The sequence below is a fragment of the Desmodus rotundus genome, chromosome 5, assembly GCF_022682495.2.
Source record: "Desmodus rotundus isolate HL8 chromosome 5, HLdesRot8A.1, whole genome shotgun sequence".
Lineage (NCBI taxonomy): Eukaryota > Metazoa > Chordata > Mammalia > Chiroptera > Phyllostomidae > Desmodus > Desmodus rotundus.
This window is the reverse complement of record NC_071391.1, coordinates 42,238,211-42,257,031: the sequence shown is the minus strand read 5'-3', so window position 1 is coordinate 42,257,031 and position 18,821 is coordinate 42,238,211. Positions and strand designations below refer to the sequence as shown.

The 18,821-nt window shown below is 39.4% G+C and overlaps 1 protein-coding gene and 1 pseudogene across 1 annotated transcript; one reads left to right on the top strand and one right to left on the bottom strand.

Annotated features, from left to right (window-relative positions):
- Positions 1 to 779: 779 nt before the first annotated feature.
- LOC128781035 (olfactory receptor 2D2-like) lies at positions 780 to 6,721 on the bottom strand (annotated as a pseudogene).
- Positions 6,722 to 11,219: 4,498 nt separating this feature from the next.
- Positions 11,220 to 16,826, top strand: LOC128781033 (olfactory receptor 2D3-like). The gene is made up of 2 exons (XM_053925142.1): positions 11,220 to 11,456; positions 13,318 to 16,826. The coding sequence occupies exon 2, from the start codon at positions 13,338 to 13,340 to the stop codon at positions 14,280 to 14,282; it is 945 nt and encodes a 314-aa protein (XP_053781117.1). The 5' UTR covers positions 11,220 to 11,456; positions 13,318 to 13,337; the 3' UTR covers positions 14,283 to 16,826.
- Positions 16,827 to 18,821: the final 1,995 nt, after the last annotated feature.

Sequence of the window (18,821 nt, the reverse complement as noted above, 5' to 3'; positions counted from 1 at the left end):
AAAAGGCAGATCACAGGGTTTTATTTGCATGATGGCAATCACACAACTGAGCAGTTGGCACCATTTATAAATTCGTCATCTCTCATGTTTGCCAAGCACTTATCACAGCCTCACATTCATTTTACTTGACCACAGGATGGCAGGCAGAATAATGGGCCCACAGAGATGTCCACGTCCTAGTCCCCTGTACATATGTTCCCTTACATGGTAAAAAGGATTCTGTCGATGTGATTAAACTAAGGATCTTCACATGGGGAAATTAGCCTGGATTTTGTTTTTTTTTACTACAGTAACAGAAAATGAGAAGGCAGGTCGAGAATAACTTTAACACATTTATTCCCATGGCTTCCTCACCTCCATATACCAAGTCCACAGCTCCTGCCTGGTGACCTTCTATACAGAATTACCCACGGTAAGTTCTGCTTGCCTCCTCTTTGTCCTTTTGGCCCAGGGTTGGTAATAGCTTCTTACTCTTGCTGCTCTGGGATATCGCTATTTCTTGCTGTTTTTCCAAAACCCTATTCTTATGTTTATAAAGGTGTGTCCTAATATATATAATACTCATGTCTCTAATAAGAGTGTGAGAAGCACAGCATAGTTCATAAACTCTACTTCATTGTTCCCACACTCTTCACCACCCACCTCAAACATATACAGGGGTGGGCAAAATAGTTTTACAAATAATATAGGTAAATAATACAATAATTAATGAATAAATAATAATTCAAGACTATACTCTGTTTCCTGTACTCATAACAGTAAACCTCCTTTTGCCCACCCCTGCACGGAGGTACGTGTGCACGCCTGTGTACATGTGGCACCTAGCTCATAGTAAATAATTAAGTGATGTTTGTTCATTTACTATATGATGATGCCAAGAAATTTTAAAAGATAAAGGATAGGAATTGGAGTAGGTTCTGGGACAGATAGATGTTAATACATAGCATGATTTAATAAGGTAGGTGTGACAGGTTCCAGGGCTTGTAAAATGTGAATCCTTCTCAGGGAATTTCCTAACCCTTAGATGCTGAAAGACCAACCAGAAGGAAGGCCCTCCTTCCCATTGTTCCATGAATTATTGTCCTTCTCTTACAGAGGAAGGGCTGGATAATGGGTGGAGGGTTGGTCCATGGAAAAGAAAGAAGGATGAGAATCATGCCATGTTCTAGTCTTGCTGAGGAAAATACTCAACAAGTTGGAGAAGTAGAGAGCCTGGCAGGCCTCACTGTCAGTGACAAATTCCAAGCCTTCATGGAAAATTCCTTGCAGCCACTTTCCTCAGAGCTCCCTTCATGTCTTTGTTCCTCAGGCTGTAGATGCGGGGATTAAGCATGGGGGTCACCATTGCATAGAACACAGACACCAGTTTTTTCTGTTCTTTGGAGGACTTTGATGTCATGTAGGTGACAATTGCTGACCCGTAAAAGAGAATGACCACCACGAGGTGGGAGCCACAGGTAGAGAATGCCTTGAGCCGTCCCGCAGCTGACTTCATCCTGACCACAGTCACTATGATGTGGCCATAGGACACCAGGATGAGGGAAACAGGTAAGAGGAGAATCACAACCCCCATGAGGAAAATGGCCATCTCTGAAGCCCAGGTGTCTGTGGATGCCAGGCTCAACAGGGCAGGTGCCTCACAAAAGAAATGTGCAATAGTATTGCTGCCTGTGTAGGGAAGCTTTAGTGTAATGGTGGTGTCCACCACAGATACCAGAATGCCACTGGTCCAGGATCCCACAGCCAGCTGGGCACACACCCTCCAAGTCATGATGCTGGGGTAATGCAAAGGGTTACAGATGGCTGCATACCGATCATAAGACATCACTGCCAGAAGGGCACACTGTGTACACCCAAAAATGAGGAAGAGGAGAAGCTGAGCTGCACAACGTGTGAATGAAATGACTTTCTTTCTGGATAGCAGGTGGACAAGGGCCTGAGGAACGATGTTGGTGGAGAAACAGAGGTCAGCCAGAGATAAATTGCAGAGAAAGAAATACATAGGTGTGTGAAGCTGGGAGTCAGCCTGTACAAGGGACATGAGAAGCAGATTTCCAACCACAGTGACAAGGTAAACACCCAGGAATAAGATGAATAGTAGCTGCTTGGTGTGAGGGTTGTCAGAGAGTCCCAGAAGAAGAACTCTGTCACCTGTGTCTGATTTGTGTGTCTCATGGTTTGTCTCCTTTTTCAGTAAAAAGTCACTACATGCTAATCATAGGTGTGTATAACCTATGAAATTATATAATTCAGAGTTGGAGGGCTGAGGAATTGCCTCCGATCACTACCAACCATTTCAAGAATCTTCTTTGTAAGGTTTTTAGAAGGTGATCATGCTGCTTTACATGGAACTTTTTCCGTTTTGTGAAACAAATCTTTATAAAATGGTACATTCCTTTTTAATGTCCTCTGGCAAGTGTAAAGTAGATCAAAACGTTATCTTCTTTATTTGTAATATTTCATATCTAATAACAAAAAGACAGATTGAGTTCACATATAAGGTCATGCTATTTAATTTTACCTTATTATTAGCTGAAACTTTGAGTCTTATGCTGCTCTTGCAACACATCCCCCTTCTCATGTTGGTGCAGATGTTTCTCATTCTGTGGACATCCAACCGTTTCTGCTGTCAGTTTCTTGAAAGGGTAGTCACAAAGGGATGAGAAATCAAATGGAACTGACTTTTGTCTTAGAGAAAATGACCGGTTTAGAAGGAGCTGGTAAACCAAGAGGTATCTCTGGATAATATGCCATCATCTCTTGGAAATCCTATTCTCCCCTTCACTGGGGCTCCCATATATCAATCTCAACTGTCAGTTAACTTCCCAAATAATGGACACCCATCACGACACAATTTCTATTTTAACCCACCAGCATGACTAGTTTTCTTTTTTTTTAATATATTTATTGAGTATGCTATTACAGTTGTCCCATTCCCCACCTCACTCCATTCCATCCTGCCCACCTCCTCCCTCCCACATTACCCCCCTATAGTTCATGTCCTTGGGTCATACTTGTAAGTTCTTTGGCTTCTACATTTCCTACACTATTCTTACCCTCCCCCTGTCTATTTTCCACCTATCATGTATGCTAGTTATTCTCTGTACCTTTCCCCTCTTTGTCCCCCTCGTGCTCCCCTATTGATAACCCTCCATGTGATCTCCATTTCTGTGGTTCCGTTCCTGTTCTAGTTGTTGCTTAGTTTGCTTTTGTTTTTGTTGTAGGTGTTGTTGTTAACAACTGTGAGTTTGCTGTCATTTTTACTGTTCCTATTTTTGATCTTCTTTTTCTTAGATAGGTCCCTTTAACATTTCATATATAAAGGCTTGGTGATGATGAACTCCTTTAACTTGACCTTATCTGAGAAGCACTTTATCTTCCCTTCCATTCTAAATGATAGCTTTGCTGGATAGAGCAATCTTGGATGTAGATTCTAGCCTTCCTTGACTTGGAATACTTCTTGCCAGCCCCTTCTTGCCTGTAAGGTCTCTTTTAATAAATCAGTGGAGAGCCTTATGGGAACTCCTTTGTAAGTAACTATGTCCTTTTCTCTTGTTGCTTCTAAAATTCTCTCCTTATGTTTAATCTTAGGTAGGGTAATTATGATGTACTGATCTGCTACCTCCAGCCTAGCAAGTCTCCCTGACTGTGTTCTGTGTCTGTTCCTCCCAGAAATTACACACTACTTTGAAAATTTTGCCCATATTTTTAAATTTCTGTGTACATTATTAAGCATACCATACAGCTCTGCTTAATAAGTTAACATTAATTAAATAAAATAAATAAAATTAGTTGGTCCCATATTTAATAGAGTTGTTGAAAATGCGTGCCTAGAAGGCATGCAGGAGTTTGGGAGCAATAACAAAACATCATAGAGCCACTCCAAAAAGAGAGAAAAAAATTTTAAAGTCTAAATTTCAAGGTTGTATGTGAGGCTGGGTCTATCAACACTTTATCTGTCTGTGGTACTTCAAAATAATGTTTTCAAAACATCAAATACATACATACACACATGTGGATACACACAAAAAATGAAATGTATAGGATTATCAAGAAAAGTGACTAGGTCAAAATATAGTTTTATAGTTTTAGGAAACAAATATGAGATATAATAATACACATGCTTCTTTAAAACAGTAAATTTTAAAATGTTGTGGCAAGTCTAATAACCACCTTAATTTCAAAATGATGAGCTTAAATGATACTTTGAGGTATCTTCAACAACTGCAGTGCAATGTAAAAATATCTCTGATTGCTACTGGTGATGAAGTCACGGATATTGGTAATGTTGGTTTGGGTTGTTTACCTACATTCCAACAAGAAAAGCATTTTGGATTTTGGTTAAAGTGAAATAAAGAAGTAGCATTTACATCTAAATCAAAGAACCCCCTGAATTCCAAGCAAAGAACTCCTGGGCTGAAAGAATTACTAGTTTTCTCAAAAAGACACAGATACCCTCTATGTAATCTGAAAGTGGAGTCTTAGGTGTTTGGATGGGTCCATGAGCCAAAATGATGACAGTTTACAACTCATCAATGAAATAATAAATGAATAAATAAAATGTTACTGTGAACAATCACATCTCTGCTTGATTATCATTCATGACTCTCTTATTTGACACAGGCCAACTTTCTAGGCATTTTTTCCCCACATAACGTAGACACGCTGTATTTTTATATTCTACTGGTTTTTGCTCAGCCATCTAATATTCCCTCTATTTAAAGGTTTGCCTGCTACACAGAGTTAGCATCGTTTCTGTTGAACATTCTTCACACTTTGAATACTCAATCACCTTATTTGCTGAGTAAATGTGATTGGCCAAGTACTTCCTTGGTGATGGGGATACAGACAGAAGACCCATCTTCTGAGGCCAAAGACTCTCAGATAGGACGGACCAAACTATAATCATGTTTTATCTCCAGTGCCATTGTGTCTCTGGAACATCGTAGATTCAAAGCGAATTCTGGGTCATGAATGAATGTACTGGACCAACTGAGTCCATATGATCTAACAATTACTTAAATCTAACTAATACAGAATTACTTCTGATAGGAAATACAGACTCTTGTTAAATAGCTGATATAAAAATAAGTTTTGAGAACACAGGCTATTTTAAGATAGGTACTTTTGGAATTACCATCCTGTAATGGAAGGTATTACCTGGTTAGTTGTTAAAGTCTCCAGCTCAGCTCAGGTTCTTTAGACTTACTTTTTCTGCCACGGTTCACATCCTTCTCAGAGGTATTAATGGTGTGTCTAGACCTCAGGGAAAATTAAATGGTAAGCAAATAATGTTCTTGGTTTTGATGAAAAGATAGGATAAAAACTAAACACTTGTCACAAAGGTCCAAGTGATGTATGTTTGCATCAGTGGTCAACTTAATGAAAGGGCAGCTACATGACATTGGTGATTTCTATGTCTTCTTATCCATTCCCCAGCCCCCATCCCTAACACACATAGACATAGATACACACACGTACACACATTTACAAACACCTGGTACAGCCTAGATAGGTAAATGTACTTTCTGCATGATGTAGTTACCTCTATCATAGCTCTAACAAATTATACTGAAGTTACGTTCCTCGTCTATTGCTGTAAGACATTCAGAAATAGTGAACACATCTGACTCATCTTTATTCACAGCAAATAAGATAAATCCCGGCACAGAATAAGTGTCCAACACATGTTTTTGAGCTGATTTGACTTGAGCCAAAGTAGCTCAAGGAGACAGGTGAATGAGTCAGAAATCAGTGTGACTGCTGACTTGTGGGATGGTAGGGATGCTCACTGACCCTGGGAGTATACTATTAGAAGGCCACATCCCTGACCTCTCCTAATTTCCTTTTTAAAGCATGTTATTCTCTCACACACATGTGGAGGAGAAAATGCTCCCCTGGGCCACCCCAGGGTCAGGAAGCTTCTGTAAGAAAATCCTCTCTTCTGTCAAACTTTCATATTATTCTGCCCTTCCTCCAGATTTAACATCAACTTGTAAGTTGATTTCTCTAAAAATGACATATGTTACCAGATGTAGGATAGAGGGATAGGGTCATAAAACTATGCGTTGTCTAATTCACATTTCGTTTAGGGAGAGGATACTGGGGAAATCCATAGGAACCAAGAGAAAACCATTAAATTTCCAAGATCTTTTGACCTCAAAATCACCTACCATCCATATCCACTTACCGTCTTCCCACCTCATGCAGAGGCATAAGAATTTACTCCCAGAGGATCCATAATGACTCCATGGACGTTCTGCTTTTGTCTCCCTCAGGTGAGGACCGTGATTCTTCTTCACAGGGAATGCAACATGGAAATTGTGGTTTGATGAGGCAGATCCACTGTGGAGAAAACCTTGGCCAGATATATTACACAATATTTAGCCCTACGAACTGTATTGTTTGGACAATAATCAGTTGAATTTAAAAAATCAAATGTATGAAGGGATTGAAACCAATTCACTCTCAATATATGCCAAGTTATCCCCTTTGTTCAACATGTGCCTCCTCTTTCCCTCGCTCTAATAACCTTACCAACATTTTCTCCTCTGGTGGACAAAAACAGATCAACTTAGCATGTCGAAACCAATAAAGACATCTCACTGTTGGGAGAGCGGCTGCAGGGGTATTGCTACACTATGGGCAGCAGGGAGACTGGGAGCATCTTGTCATAAAGTCAAAGGGCTCAGTAAAATCAAGGACAAGGCAGGAAGGGGAATCCCCGCATCTCATGTTCAGAGGTCTTCTCATTGATTTCAGGACATACTCCGCAGCAATTCTTGCATTTAAAAGAGAGGAACAATGGGATGCATGAGCAGTCTCTGGAGCCGCTCAAGTGCTCAGGAGAATTCTGAATCATTAGGGTGAATTCTGAGCTGCATTTCCTATCAAAGTGGTTACCAGGAGCACAAAAAAATAACATGTTGTTAGCACTCACATCTCCTTTTGTGGGAGAATGTAGATGTAAAAATCCCAACTAAAAGGAGAGCTGATTGAATCCAAAAGTGTATTTAAAAATAATATGGCCTAATTAAATATGATTTCTCTCTGGGATGCAAATGTGTTTCAACATCAGAAACCCAACAAAGAAATGTATTAATTATTACACTGAAAAATAAAATCAGATAATAATCTCAGTGATGTAGGAAAAACATATTAAAATATATTTCTTATTATTTAATCTTTGTAAATCGCGGATGAATAAAATTTTTTTAAACCTGGTTGGTTATGCATCAAAACCCAACAACACATCTCATATTTCCTGGGGAATTTTGGGTGCAGTCTCTAAGATAAGGAACAAGACAAAGAAGGACATTTTTCTCACCACTACTGTTTAGCATAGTACTGAGAGTAATAAAGGATACCATGAAGAAAGAAAAATATAAGTAGTGTAGGACATAAGAAACAGAAGATAAGGTGTAAAACTGTACTACTTGTTTATCATGTATGATTACCAATCTAGAGAACAAACACAAAAGTCAACAAAAAAACCTTTAGAAACTGGAAAGAAAGATGTGCAAGTTTTCTGTATTGGAGCTCAAACTTAAAAAAATTAAAACAATTTTTCTACCTCTCTACCAGCAATAACCAATTAAAAATGTAACTTTAAAAACAGGGTACAATTCCACAATGGCAGCAAAAGTTTTAAAGTATGTGGCAATGAATCATGGGGGTAACAAATTAGCCCTAGTAAAGTACAAGATGACTTGAATAAATGGGGAGATATTTCATCTTTTGGATCAGTTGACTTTAATATTATAGAGATATCATTTCTCCTCAAATGGATCTATAAATTTAGGGTAATATGAATAACCATTCCAGTTGGAAGTTTAGAGTAACCCAAGAGATTTACCTTTACATGTATGTGGAGAAGAAATCTACACTTCGTCAGAGTATTGAAACAGGTGATCTAGGAATGTCCTACCAGATGTTAAGACATATTGCTAAGGCCCGAAAATAAAAGCCAGTGGTAATGGTGCAAAAATTGACTACTAAAAAAATGGAGCAGGATTTAGAGCTTATGGATAGATCTCTATGTAAATTTAATGTAAAACAAAGGTAATTCCAAGTATCATTAGGCAGAGACAAATAGTTTAATAAATAGTGTTGGTAAAAATTAGTTCACTACAAGGAGAAAAAGACAACTGAATTCCTGCCTAATCTGACAGAAGGAGGTGGTTGATAAATGGATTAAGTATCTAAAAGTTACGAGAGAACAATGACATTATAGAAGAAAACATAGCAGTATATCTTAGTGACCTAGAGTCAAAAAATTCCAAAGCATAGTCCATAAGATAAAATTTGCTGAATTTGATTTCATCAAAATCCAGGAAAGTGTTTAGTAAAAACCATTAAGAACATAGTTAAAAGATGGATGAGAAAATAGATAAAATATTTGTTTTAACTAAAGCCAACAAGAGATAAGAACTTCCTATCAGGTATTTGCAATGAGTTCTAAAAAATCAACAAGAAGAGGAAGAATCCCATCCCCTCAAAAGAAAACAGAGCAGAAAATGTATAAAGGGAATTTACAAAAAAAAAAGTAACTTTAAAGGACTACATCAATATAAAACAATGCTCAAATTCATTAATAAATAAAAGTCTACAAAGTAAACTTTCAAAGAGATATTTATTTGCCTGTATTTGACATGGAGAAAGTATTAATTCAGATACAATAAAGTGATGGCAAAACAGTAGAAAATAGAAGAGCACATTTACCTTTGTGATGAGCTAGAGCCATTCTGGGAAGGAATCCAGGATTACTTGGTCATCTTATGCTTATGCATATTCTATGACGTAACAGTTATTGAGCCAAAAACATTCTCACACAGACTCATTATTGCGATATTTCTGGTTCTTTTATTTGTGTTGATAATTTTTGTGTAACTTGGACATCCCTCCCTGAGAGAGGAAATCAGTGAAAATGCAGTGGGTGAACACCAAGGACAGGATGCTCCACAGCAGTCAGAAGAGACTGGAGGTACATGTGGCAATGGGAACGATCTCCAAGACTTAGAACTGAGTGAGAAAGCAAGAAACAAAGAGACACTTAGTACAACATCACTTCTATAAATTAAAAGAACTTACACAAACAAAGTAATCCCTGTGTAAGAACTGAATAAAGGCACTGCATACATTAGAATGGTTATGAGGTCAGTGGGAATCATGTATAGGTATATTTTAAGCAAGTAATCAGTAAAATAAACGTATAGATAAATAATAAACAAGAGAGGGGCTTTGAAATCAGTAATCATGGTAATATGTCATACACTTAAGAATGTACTTTAATTTAACTCTTCACACCTGAGATTCAAACAAATAAACAACAGGAGGAATTAAGATTGCATGGTACTCCTCTAGAAATAGAAAATCAGAAAAGGGACAGACTAGGGAGTATAAAAAGGAGCCAAATTTAGCAGGAGTTTATTTGTCATGTTTTTCCATTGTTTTGGGGGGGTAACATTGGTTAATAACTTTGTATACGTTTCAAGTGTACAATTGTATAACACATCATCAGTGTATTCCACTGTATGCCCGCCACCCAAAAAGTCTAGTCCTCTTTTGTCACCACATATTGACCCCATTCACCCTCTTCATCCTCCCCCCAGGCCCCCACCCCTCTGGTATCCACCACATTCTTGTCTGTGTCTATGACTTTTTTTGCTATCTATTTTACATCCCATATTTGAGTGAAATCATATGGTTCTTGCCCTTTTCTTACTTCATTTCTCATGATAATCTCGAGATCTATTCATGTTGTTCTGAGTGGCAATGTTTCATATTTTATGGCTGAGTAGTATTCCATTGATTAAGTCTTCCAGATCTTCTTTATCCAATCATCAGTCGAAGGACAGTTAAGTTCTCTCCATGTCCTGGCTATTGTAAATAAAGCTGCAGTGAACACAGGGGCACATATATGCTTTTAGTATCTGGGGTACAAGACATTTGAAATTGATAGGAAATTATCTCATAAATGGTGCTAAGTGACTCTCTGGGGGAAAAGCTAAGGACACCTATCTCATTCCTTGTATCAAAATAAATTCTAGATGTATCAAGATGTAAAGAAAGTCATACATGTATGCAAAACTACAACAATCTTACAGAAAAAATAAATGATTTTTAAAAGCATTATTTTTCATAACAGAGGCCTTTCAAATCTTAACTCAAATATCAGAAGTCATAAAGAAAAAGACTGATTGGTATGCCTAGGTTGAATTATAAATCACAAGTGTGATACAAATATCCATAAAGAAAGTCAAGTAGCAAGGTCGAAAAAGACTTATTTCCAAGGATAGAGTCAAACAGCCATTTTTTTCATATTATTTAAAGGTTTTACAAAGTGGTAAATGTTGAACAGCCCAATTAAAGAAAATTAGCAAAGGAAAGAGTTCTTTTACAGTAAAAGAAATAAAAGTGATTAATAAACATATAAAATTATGCTCATCCTCAAGTACAGTTAAAGTATATGTAATAAAATAGTAAAATTGGCGAGTGTGACACCAGTTGTTAGTAAAGGTGTAACTAAATAGGAACTTTTGTGCAATTTCAAAGGGTGTATAAATCAACGCAACTGACAATGTCTACTGATATTTTAAAGGAATATGCCTTGAGACCCAGCAAATAAGCCTCAGGAAACTTATTCTTCAAATACATTTGACAAAGACATATGTTGAAAGATATTTTGTGTTAATGTCCAAAGATTGGAAATAACCCAAGTGTCTATTAATATGGATAAGGTTAAATAAATCATGGCATATTATACCACAGAACATAATCCATTTTTTCTATGAGTTACATGTATATGTGCTGTGAAAACAAAGCTAAGTAAACTATAAAGTAATGTGTAAGCCAAACCACAAAACCAGTGAAATAGTGGAATTCAAGTTAATAACATTTCCTCAATGTGATTGATTGATGTTTTGCTGAACGTAAATTGCCACATGAAATGTGACCTGGGGACTATCAGCATCAGGGTGCCTCCTTGAATCCCACATGCCTGTACTACCTACCAGCTGATAACTCAATACTTCCAACATCATTTTCTCTTGCATCCTTTCAAATGTAACACCAAGTGCCCTAGGATGCCTCAGAGGATGGAAAGATAATAAAATTGAGGGCTGTTAAATCTCCAAGGAAATCCCTCATTTACATCACTCTCAGCACCGCACCTTCAAATATTCCCCTGAAGGAAAACCTGCTGTTCAGAACTGGGATCTAGGAAAATTGGAGTCTGTACCTTCAATCAAAGAAGGCAAAAAGGCTAGGGATGAGGTCACACTCCTAGGATGAGTCCAGTGCAGGACTTGAGAGGCATTGCTTAGGAGCCAACCTAGAGTTGGTGCTGTACTTCCAGAGTGGATCTGCAGGCTGCAGAAATCACTCTCCCCCACACTCCATCCTGGATTCCTAAACCAGTGACTGCTCAGCCCCCTGTCTGCCTGCTCTGCCCTCAGGTGAGAGTGGGAAAGCTGCTGCTGAGCCTCAGTCTGCAGGATTCTGCAGTACTGACTGGGGGGTTGCAGTGGGGGTGCAAATGGTGTTGGGAAAAATGAACCTTGTCATTTATTCTCCCACACATCCCTGTTTTCCTTGCTAATCTCTCAGAGACAGCAAATCTATTTCCATTCTTCTTTAGAAACTCAACCTAAAATCCTCTTCCAGACTTTCCTCTTAGGGAAGAGGCTGTTTCCAGAGACATCCCACTCTGCCTGACTCTGCCTCCCATGCCCTCTGCTGTCAGCCCTTCAGTTTGCATCATTCCCCTCAGCTGGCATTTGTTCCCCCATCTCCCACTGAACAGGCAGAGGGCCTGAAGGAAACTAGGAACCTTACTTTGAGGAACCTCATCCAAAGCCTCTTGATCTTGAGAAGGCTCTGAGTCTAGGAATGTGAGGGAAACAGGTCTATATGGGACACTGTTCTAGGGATGCTGGCATTGCTGCTTCCAACCCCTTTGTGAGTAAGGGCAGTTAGAGGAGAGGGGGTCCCATGACATCAGCGCTGTCCATCTAGTCCAGAGGAGGATGCTGACCCCCAATGCTGGTGCCTCCACAGCTACACCCTATTCTGCGAGGTCCTACCCATACAAGCCAGGCATGGTGGGTTCCCACCTACCCAGCCTTGGTCAGTATCCAATTGGCTCAGTATCCAAGTGCCTGCTCTGTGACTCCTTCTGTTACGGTGAAAGATTTGATGCCCGTGAGGGTTCACATATAAGAATATGAAACACTTATGTGAGTATCTCTGTGATGGGTGGACGTGTACATGTTTGTGTGGGATATGGTTTGTATGTAGCATGAGGTGTGTGTGGATAATGATCCACATGTATGCAGTTGTGTGTCACCGTCACTATGCGGAGATTTCTATAAATGCCATGTAGTTACAATGCTGTTAGGGCCTCGATGGATAAAAAATTCATTACCCTTGCTTTTGGTTTGGGGGAAAGAGCCAGACTCACAGATCTCTTCCTGCTTCCCCTCGTCCTTCTGCTCTTCTCCACATCTCTGGGTCTAGCTTTCTGTCCCTGCTTTCTTCTAACTTCTATTTCCTTTATTCTATTTTAACCACTCTTAATGTTTTCTTCCTCACCTTCTACCCATAGTATATAAAGAGACATCCTGTTGAATTAATTAGTAAAGTTCATAGATGAAATCTTTGGAGTGTAAAAGAATGAATGATTATTCCTGACCTTTCGTGGAATGTAAATGTACAACACTTCTTCGTTTTACCTCCTTTTTCACTCCTTTGTTACTCTCCTTTTCTGTCTGCAGAGTAAATCATCTTCTTCCCCATGCCACACACACACACATGTGTCCATAAGCATTCAAATCCTACCTCTGAGAGATAGGCAAGTGTTCTTTACATTTACTGTGCAGTCTGTACCTGGATTTAAATTACAACCACTGCCCTGACCAGTGTGGTTTACTTGGTGGGCATCGTCCCACAAGGCAAAAGTTTGCTAGTTCTGTCCCAGTCTGGCCACATGCCTGGGCTGTGGTTTGGTTTTCCTGATTAGGGAGCTGGTCAGGGCACGTATGAGAGGCAACCCATCAGTGTTTCTCTCGCACTGACATCGGTGTTTCTCTTTCTCTCTTTCTCCCCACTTTCCTTCTCTCTAAAAATAAGTAAATAAATTACTGTAAAAAATTACAACCAAGTAATAAGAATAAAAATGTTATATTTAGCATTAATAAGAACAAGTTGGATAGCCAAAGAGCTAAAAAATATCCAAGTAGGTGTCAGTTTTAAATAAGCCTCTTCTACAGGACTTGATGTCAGTAACCCAAAGTTTTTCTTGGTGGTGGGTCCAAACAGGTAAATAGGCATAACTCTGAATGGGAGAAGAAAACCAGACCTTTGTGGCTGAGTTCATCTTCCTCGGCCTTTCACGGGACTTGCAGACCCAGATCCTGCTGTTTATTCTTTTCCTCATCATTTATCTGTTGACTGTGCTTGGAAACCTGCTCATCATCATTCTCACCTTCATGGATTCTCGGCTTCACACGCCCATGTATTTGTTTCTTCGAAACCTGTCTTTTGCAGATCTTTGTTTCTCTACTAGCATTGTCCCTCAGGTGTTGGTCCACTTCCTGGTAACTAGGAAAACTATTTCTTTTGGAGGGTGCGTGGCCCAGATATTTGTCTTCCTTCTGGTGGGGTGCACAGAGTGCGAGCTACTGGCGGTTATGTCCTATGACCGGTATGTGGCTGTCTGCAAGCCCCTGCACTACTCCACCATCATGACACAACAGGTGTGTCTCCAGCTGGCGCTAGCATCCTGGGCCAGTGGGACAATAGTGTCTCTGGTGGACACCACCTTCACCTTCCAGCTTCCCTATCGAGGGCAGAACATTGTAAACCACTACTTTTGTGAACCTCCTGCACTCCTGAAGGTGGCTTCGGCAGACACCTACAGCACTGAAATGGGCATCTTTGCAATGGGTGTGGTCATGCTCCTATCTCCTGTCTCCCTGATCCTTGTTTCCTACTGTCATATTATCTCCACTGTGATCCAGATGCAGTCAGGGGAGGGCAGGCTCAAGGCCTTCTCCACCTGTAGCTCCCACCTCGTTCTCGTCATCCTTTTCTATGGGTCAGGAATATTCAGCTACATGCGTCCAAACTCCAAGACCACCAAAGTGCGGGATAAGATGATATCTGTGTTTTATTCAGTGGTGACGGCAATGTTGAACCCCATTATTTATAGCCTGCGAAACAAGGATGTGAAAGGGGCTCTCAGGAAACTAACGAGAAGAAAGACTTCTTCTCAGAGGCAGTGACCTCTGGGTGTCTCATTTTGGGCTATGGTCACACCCTTCAAAGAGGAGCAGAACTCGGATAGGCAGTTATGAACTAGCTCATTTCAAAAAAAAAACAAGCATGAGGCCCTGGATTGTGTGCCTCAGTGGCTTAAGCACTTGCCTGCAAACCAAAGGATCACCAGTTTGATTCCCAGTCATGGAGCATGCCTGGGTTGTGGGCCAGGTCCCCAGTGAAGTGTGTGCGAGAGGCAACCGCACACTGATGTTTCTCTCTCTCTCTCCCTCCTTTCCCCTCTGTCTAAAAATAAATAAATAAAATCTTTTTTTTTTTAAAGCATGAATATGGAGGACATGTTGTAGAAACTGTGAATACCACTCTCTAAGCTAGAACATAGAGGAAAAAAATAAAAGGATGAAAAGGTAGATTATATCCTGAATATGTAAACTCTCATGTTATCTTGAAGAGGTGTGTGGTTAATTCATCTAACATGGACATGTTTTTACCATGGTGACAATGGAGTGTAGGAAGTTTAAACTGGATTATATTGAAACATGAATGCATGCATGATTCTAATATCAAAGATGTTTCAAGTTTAGATGTCCCAGGAATAGGCTCTGACTAAAACAGTCAAAATATCTGGAAGAGTTTTTAATACTGGGATCATGTACCATAATGTTTCATTTTGTAAAAAGTACTAGAGGTAATAATATTTGATAGTTCATAATGTTCTCTCCTGAAACCTCCAGAAAAAGTTTTTTGTATTGTCCATCCAAATTTCATATAGTTATGGGGTATCAGAGTAAAAAATGAATTCCACAGTCTTCTATTCCAACCATGTATCTGAGGCCTAAAGTACTCTATAATATTTTTTATTGAATAAGTATCTAGCATTTGCCTAAACAGGAATGCTATAGCTCCTGACTCTCTTGGATTGTTCTCTTTCATATATAGTTTCTCTGTTACAAATGTGTTCCTCAGGGTAGGTCAAAACCGATTTCCATGTACCTTGAACTCACTTTTTCTAGTTTTATTCCTAGGACAATTTTTTTATTATCCTTCTACACCACACCTCATTGAAGTCAATTCCCATATTTGCCCCAAATCAATTCTCACACAACCATCCCCTTATTCCGCTAAAATTCCTTTATCTAACATAATTTCCATCCCCACTGTCCAAATTCGAAACCCACAGATCCTGAGCATAATAAAACAGTTACCGTTTTAAGGCACTAGGTTTTGAGAGGGTTTGTGATGAGGCAATGGACAACTGAAACGCTGAGAGAATCATACTCCTATTCATTCCTTCAAAATAGATGCTGCTGGGCCTTTCTCACACTACCAATGAAAAGCAGTCTGCTTGAAACTGCTCTCTCTCAGTCTGTGGAGGGAGAGGGAGAGTAAAGGGCCAGAAAGCTTCTAAAGAAAGAAATACTTAGTATGCACACCCCAAAATCATAGTAAATATCATGTCTCAGCCAGGGCTCTTATTTGCAAGTAAGAGGAACTGATAATGCATGATTAAATGTAAAAGGACAAATAATGGAAAATGACGATTCTGGTATTCTGGTCCTCAGCCAGAACCACAGGCCCAAACGGTATCACAGAACTACCATCCAACACTAGATGGCGCAATTACCCTGCCAACACCATCAGTGCAGGGTGATTCTGGAGCTGCTGCTCTGCTGAAACTGGAAATTGGGATGTTGCTGCTTCCTCTGCCACTTACATAAAAAGAAAAAAAAAAAAAGAAATTGTGTGATGAAAACACTACCTTAGTCAGATGATCAAGGCTAACGTCAACAGTGATAAGTCATGTTGACAGTATGTCTCCCTCAGCTGATATGATGGAAACAGCACTTTCTCTGTGATCTGCCTTCCCCAAACTCATAACCTGAACCTACTCATGAGAAGAACATCAGGAAAATTCTAATAGATGAGCTTCGCATAAAATATATGACCAGTACTCCTCAAAGCTGTAAAGGTTATGGAAAACAAGTCTGAGAAATTGTCACAGCCAAGAGGAACCTATGGAGGCATGACAACTCAATGTAACACAATATTTTGACAGATCAGAAAAAGGGTCAGTAAAAAATAATAATAATACAAAAAAAAAAAGAATCCTAAAGAATTCTGAATAAAGTATGGACTTTAGTTAATAATAAGGCATCGATGTTATTTTCTTAATTGTAACAAATGTACCATAATAATGTAAGACAAACTGATGAACAGCATAGAACCAGAGGCATGGACACATGGAACAGACTGACAGCTGTCAGAGGGGAGCAGGGAGAGAAGACTGCATGAAAGAAGGTGAAGGGATTAGCCAAAGAACATTCATGCATAACCCATAGACACAGAGAACAGTGTGGTGATGGCCGGGGCAGGGGGGTAGGGACTGGGTGGAGGTGCGCAAAATGGGGAGAAACAGGGACATCTCCAATAGTGTCAACAATAAAAATAAAGTTAGAAAAAATAATAGGGAAAAGTGAGGAGGTATATGGGAGCTCACTGTACTATATATCTTTGCAATTTTCCTGTAAACCTGAAACTGCTTTAAAATGTCTATTTTTCAAAAATACAAGAAACGGTTTGCTGTCTTTGCTTTCTTGTATTACTGCCTCTTAATTTAAAGTTAGACTGGGCCTAGCTAATTGAGTGCAAGTTACATGCTATGCCCTAGCTGCAATGAAGACAAAGTGGATTTGGGGTAATATTCAAGTTCTGTGGAGAGTGAGGCGCACTCTAAAAACCCCCCAAATTCACAGAAAACTATAAACATAGAAAGGGTATTCAATGATCAGAAGCCAAAAATTGACAAATGTCCATTACATATAGCCTATGAAACCAAATTATCTCCACTAATGTCTTAACTACTTAAAAATCCCAGACTGACTGGTTCAATTCACAATCTACACAACACAATATTCTGAGCATGTGTGTAACACAGAGCATTCAGTGATGAGATACAATAGTTTAGCATAGGGAATCTTCTGTTCAACGTTAAGACAGCCTTCATCCGATTGTGTTTACTGATACACTCCCAATTGCTCATACAGTATCTGCCACATTCGATTCACAACATAAATTTTTATTTTATTTCATTTTTTTATTTTTATTCAGTTACAATTATCTGCATTTTCTCCCCATCCCTCCACCTCACCCCACCCAGTCCCACATCCCTCCCCTACCTCTATCCTCCCCCTTGAGTTTGTCCTCGTGTCCTTTATAGTAGCTCCTATAGACCCCTCTCCACACTATCCCCTCTCCACTCCATTCTGGCTATTGTTACATTGTTCTTAATTTCAATGTCTCTGGTTATATTTTGTTTCCTTTTTTCTTCTATTTATTATGTTCCAGTTAAAGGTGAGATCATATGGTATTTGCCCCTCACCGTCTGGCTTATTTCACTTAGCATAATGCTCTCCAGTTCCATCCATGCCATTCCAAAGGGTATAAGCTCCTTGTTTCTCTCTGCTGCATAGAATTCCTGAAACACCAATCCAAAAGAACCTATGCACCCCAAAGTTCATAGCAGCACAATTTACAATAGCCAAGTACTGGAAGCAACCTAAGTGTCCATCAGCAAATGAGTGGACCCAAACACCATGGTACATTTGCACAATGGAATTCTTCAAAACATAAATGTGATGAGTGCATGTACAAGTGGTCTAGGGAACGTGTTGGCTTAAGTCAGGTCAAGTTCTCTGTGTGTGTGTTCTTTAAATGCAGACAGATCAGTTAATAAGAAGTGAACCAATAAATCAGAAGATCTGAATTTCATGGTGAGAAAAGGGAATGGAGTTTGTAACAAACAATTTTATGCATCTGAAGGATCTGGTTCCAGGTGGCTTTGGAGACCTCTATCAATACAGTAAGAGTCATGGTTTTTTAGGGCTACTCTAGGGATTACAATGAACAGCTTTAAGTTTTCCTAACCTACAGCTACTGTAACACCAATTCTGATTTGAAGAGTGTATTTCCTTTAGCATGTTAAAGATGATTTTTCACTGTCTTCTGGGCTCTGTGGCTTCTGATGAGAAAAGCCACTGACATTCGAATCATAATAAACTCAATCGAGAGGAGGAACAGAGAGATACCTTATAAAGGTGTGCCATCACAATAACTAGACCTCCTGTGAGGTGGCTGCAACCTGAAAATGACCCTTGTTCCATTAGAGAGAACCGTCTGGGTTTCAGTGGAGATACATGGTCAGAAACTGCATGTGTCCGAGAGGTATGAAAGGAAGGCTGATCATTCTCCCCCCTACTTAGTGCATTTTCCTTTTCCCTGCACTCTTATTGACTCAAGACAATGTCTGACATGTTTACCGGCATTACTTCCAAGTTAAATTTTTTATTTGCCTAGCTAGTTAAATATGACTTCTATAAAGGCCATTCCTATCACAAACAATTCATGGCAAACATCATACTCTCAGTCTTAGAAAATATCATTCCACCATTCTGTCATCTCTTAACTCTAAATCTTGTAGCATTGAGAGAGTAGCTGTGGGACAAGTAGGAAGTGGTCTGATCTTGAACCTTAGCTGTGCCTAAGGT

What these genes read in the sequence shown, in the direction of transcription:
- LOC128781033 (XM_053925142.1), top strand. Translation starts at nt 13,338, where the DNA reads ATGGGAGAAGAAAACCAGACCTTTGTGGCTGAGTTCATCTTCCTCGGC.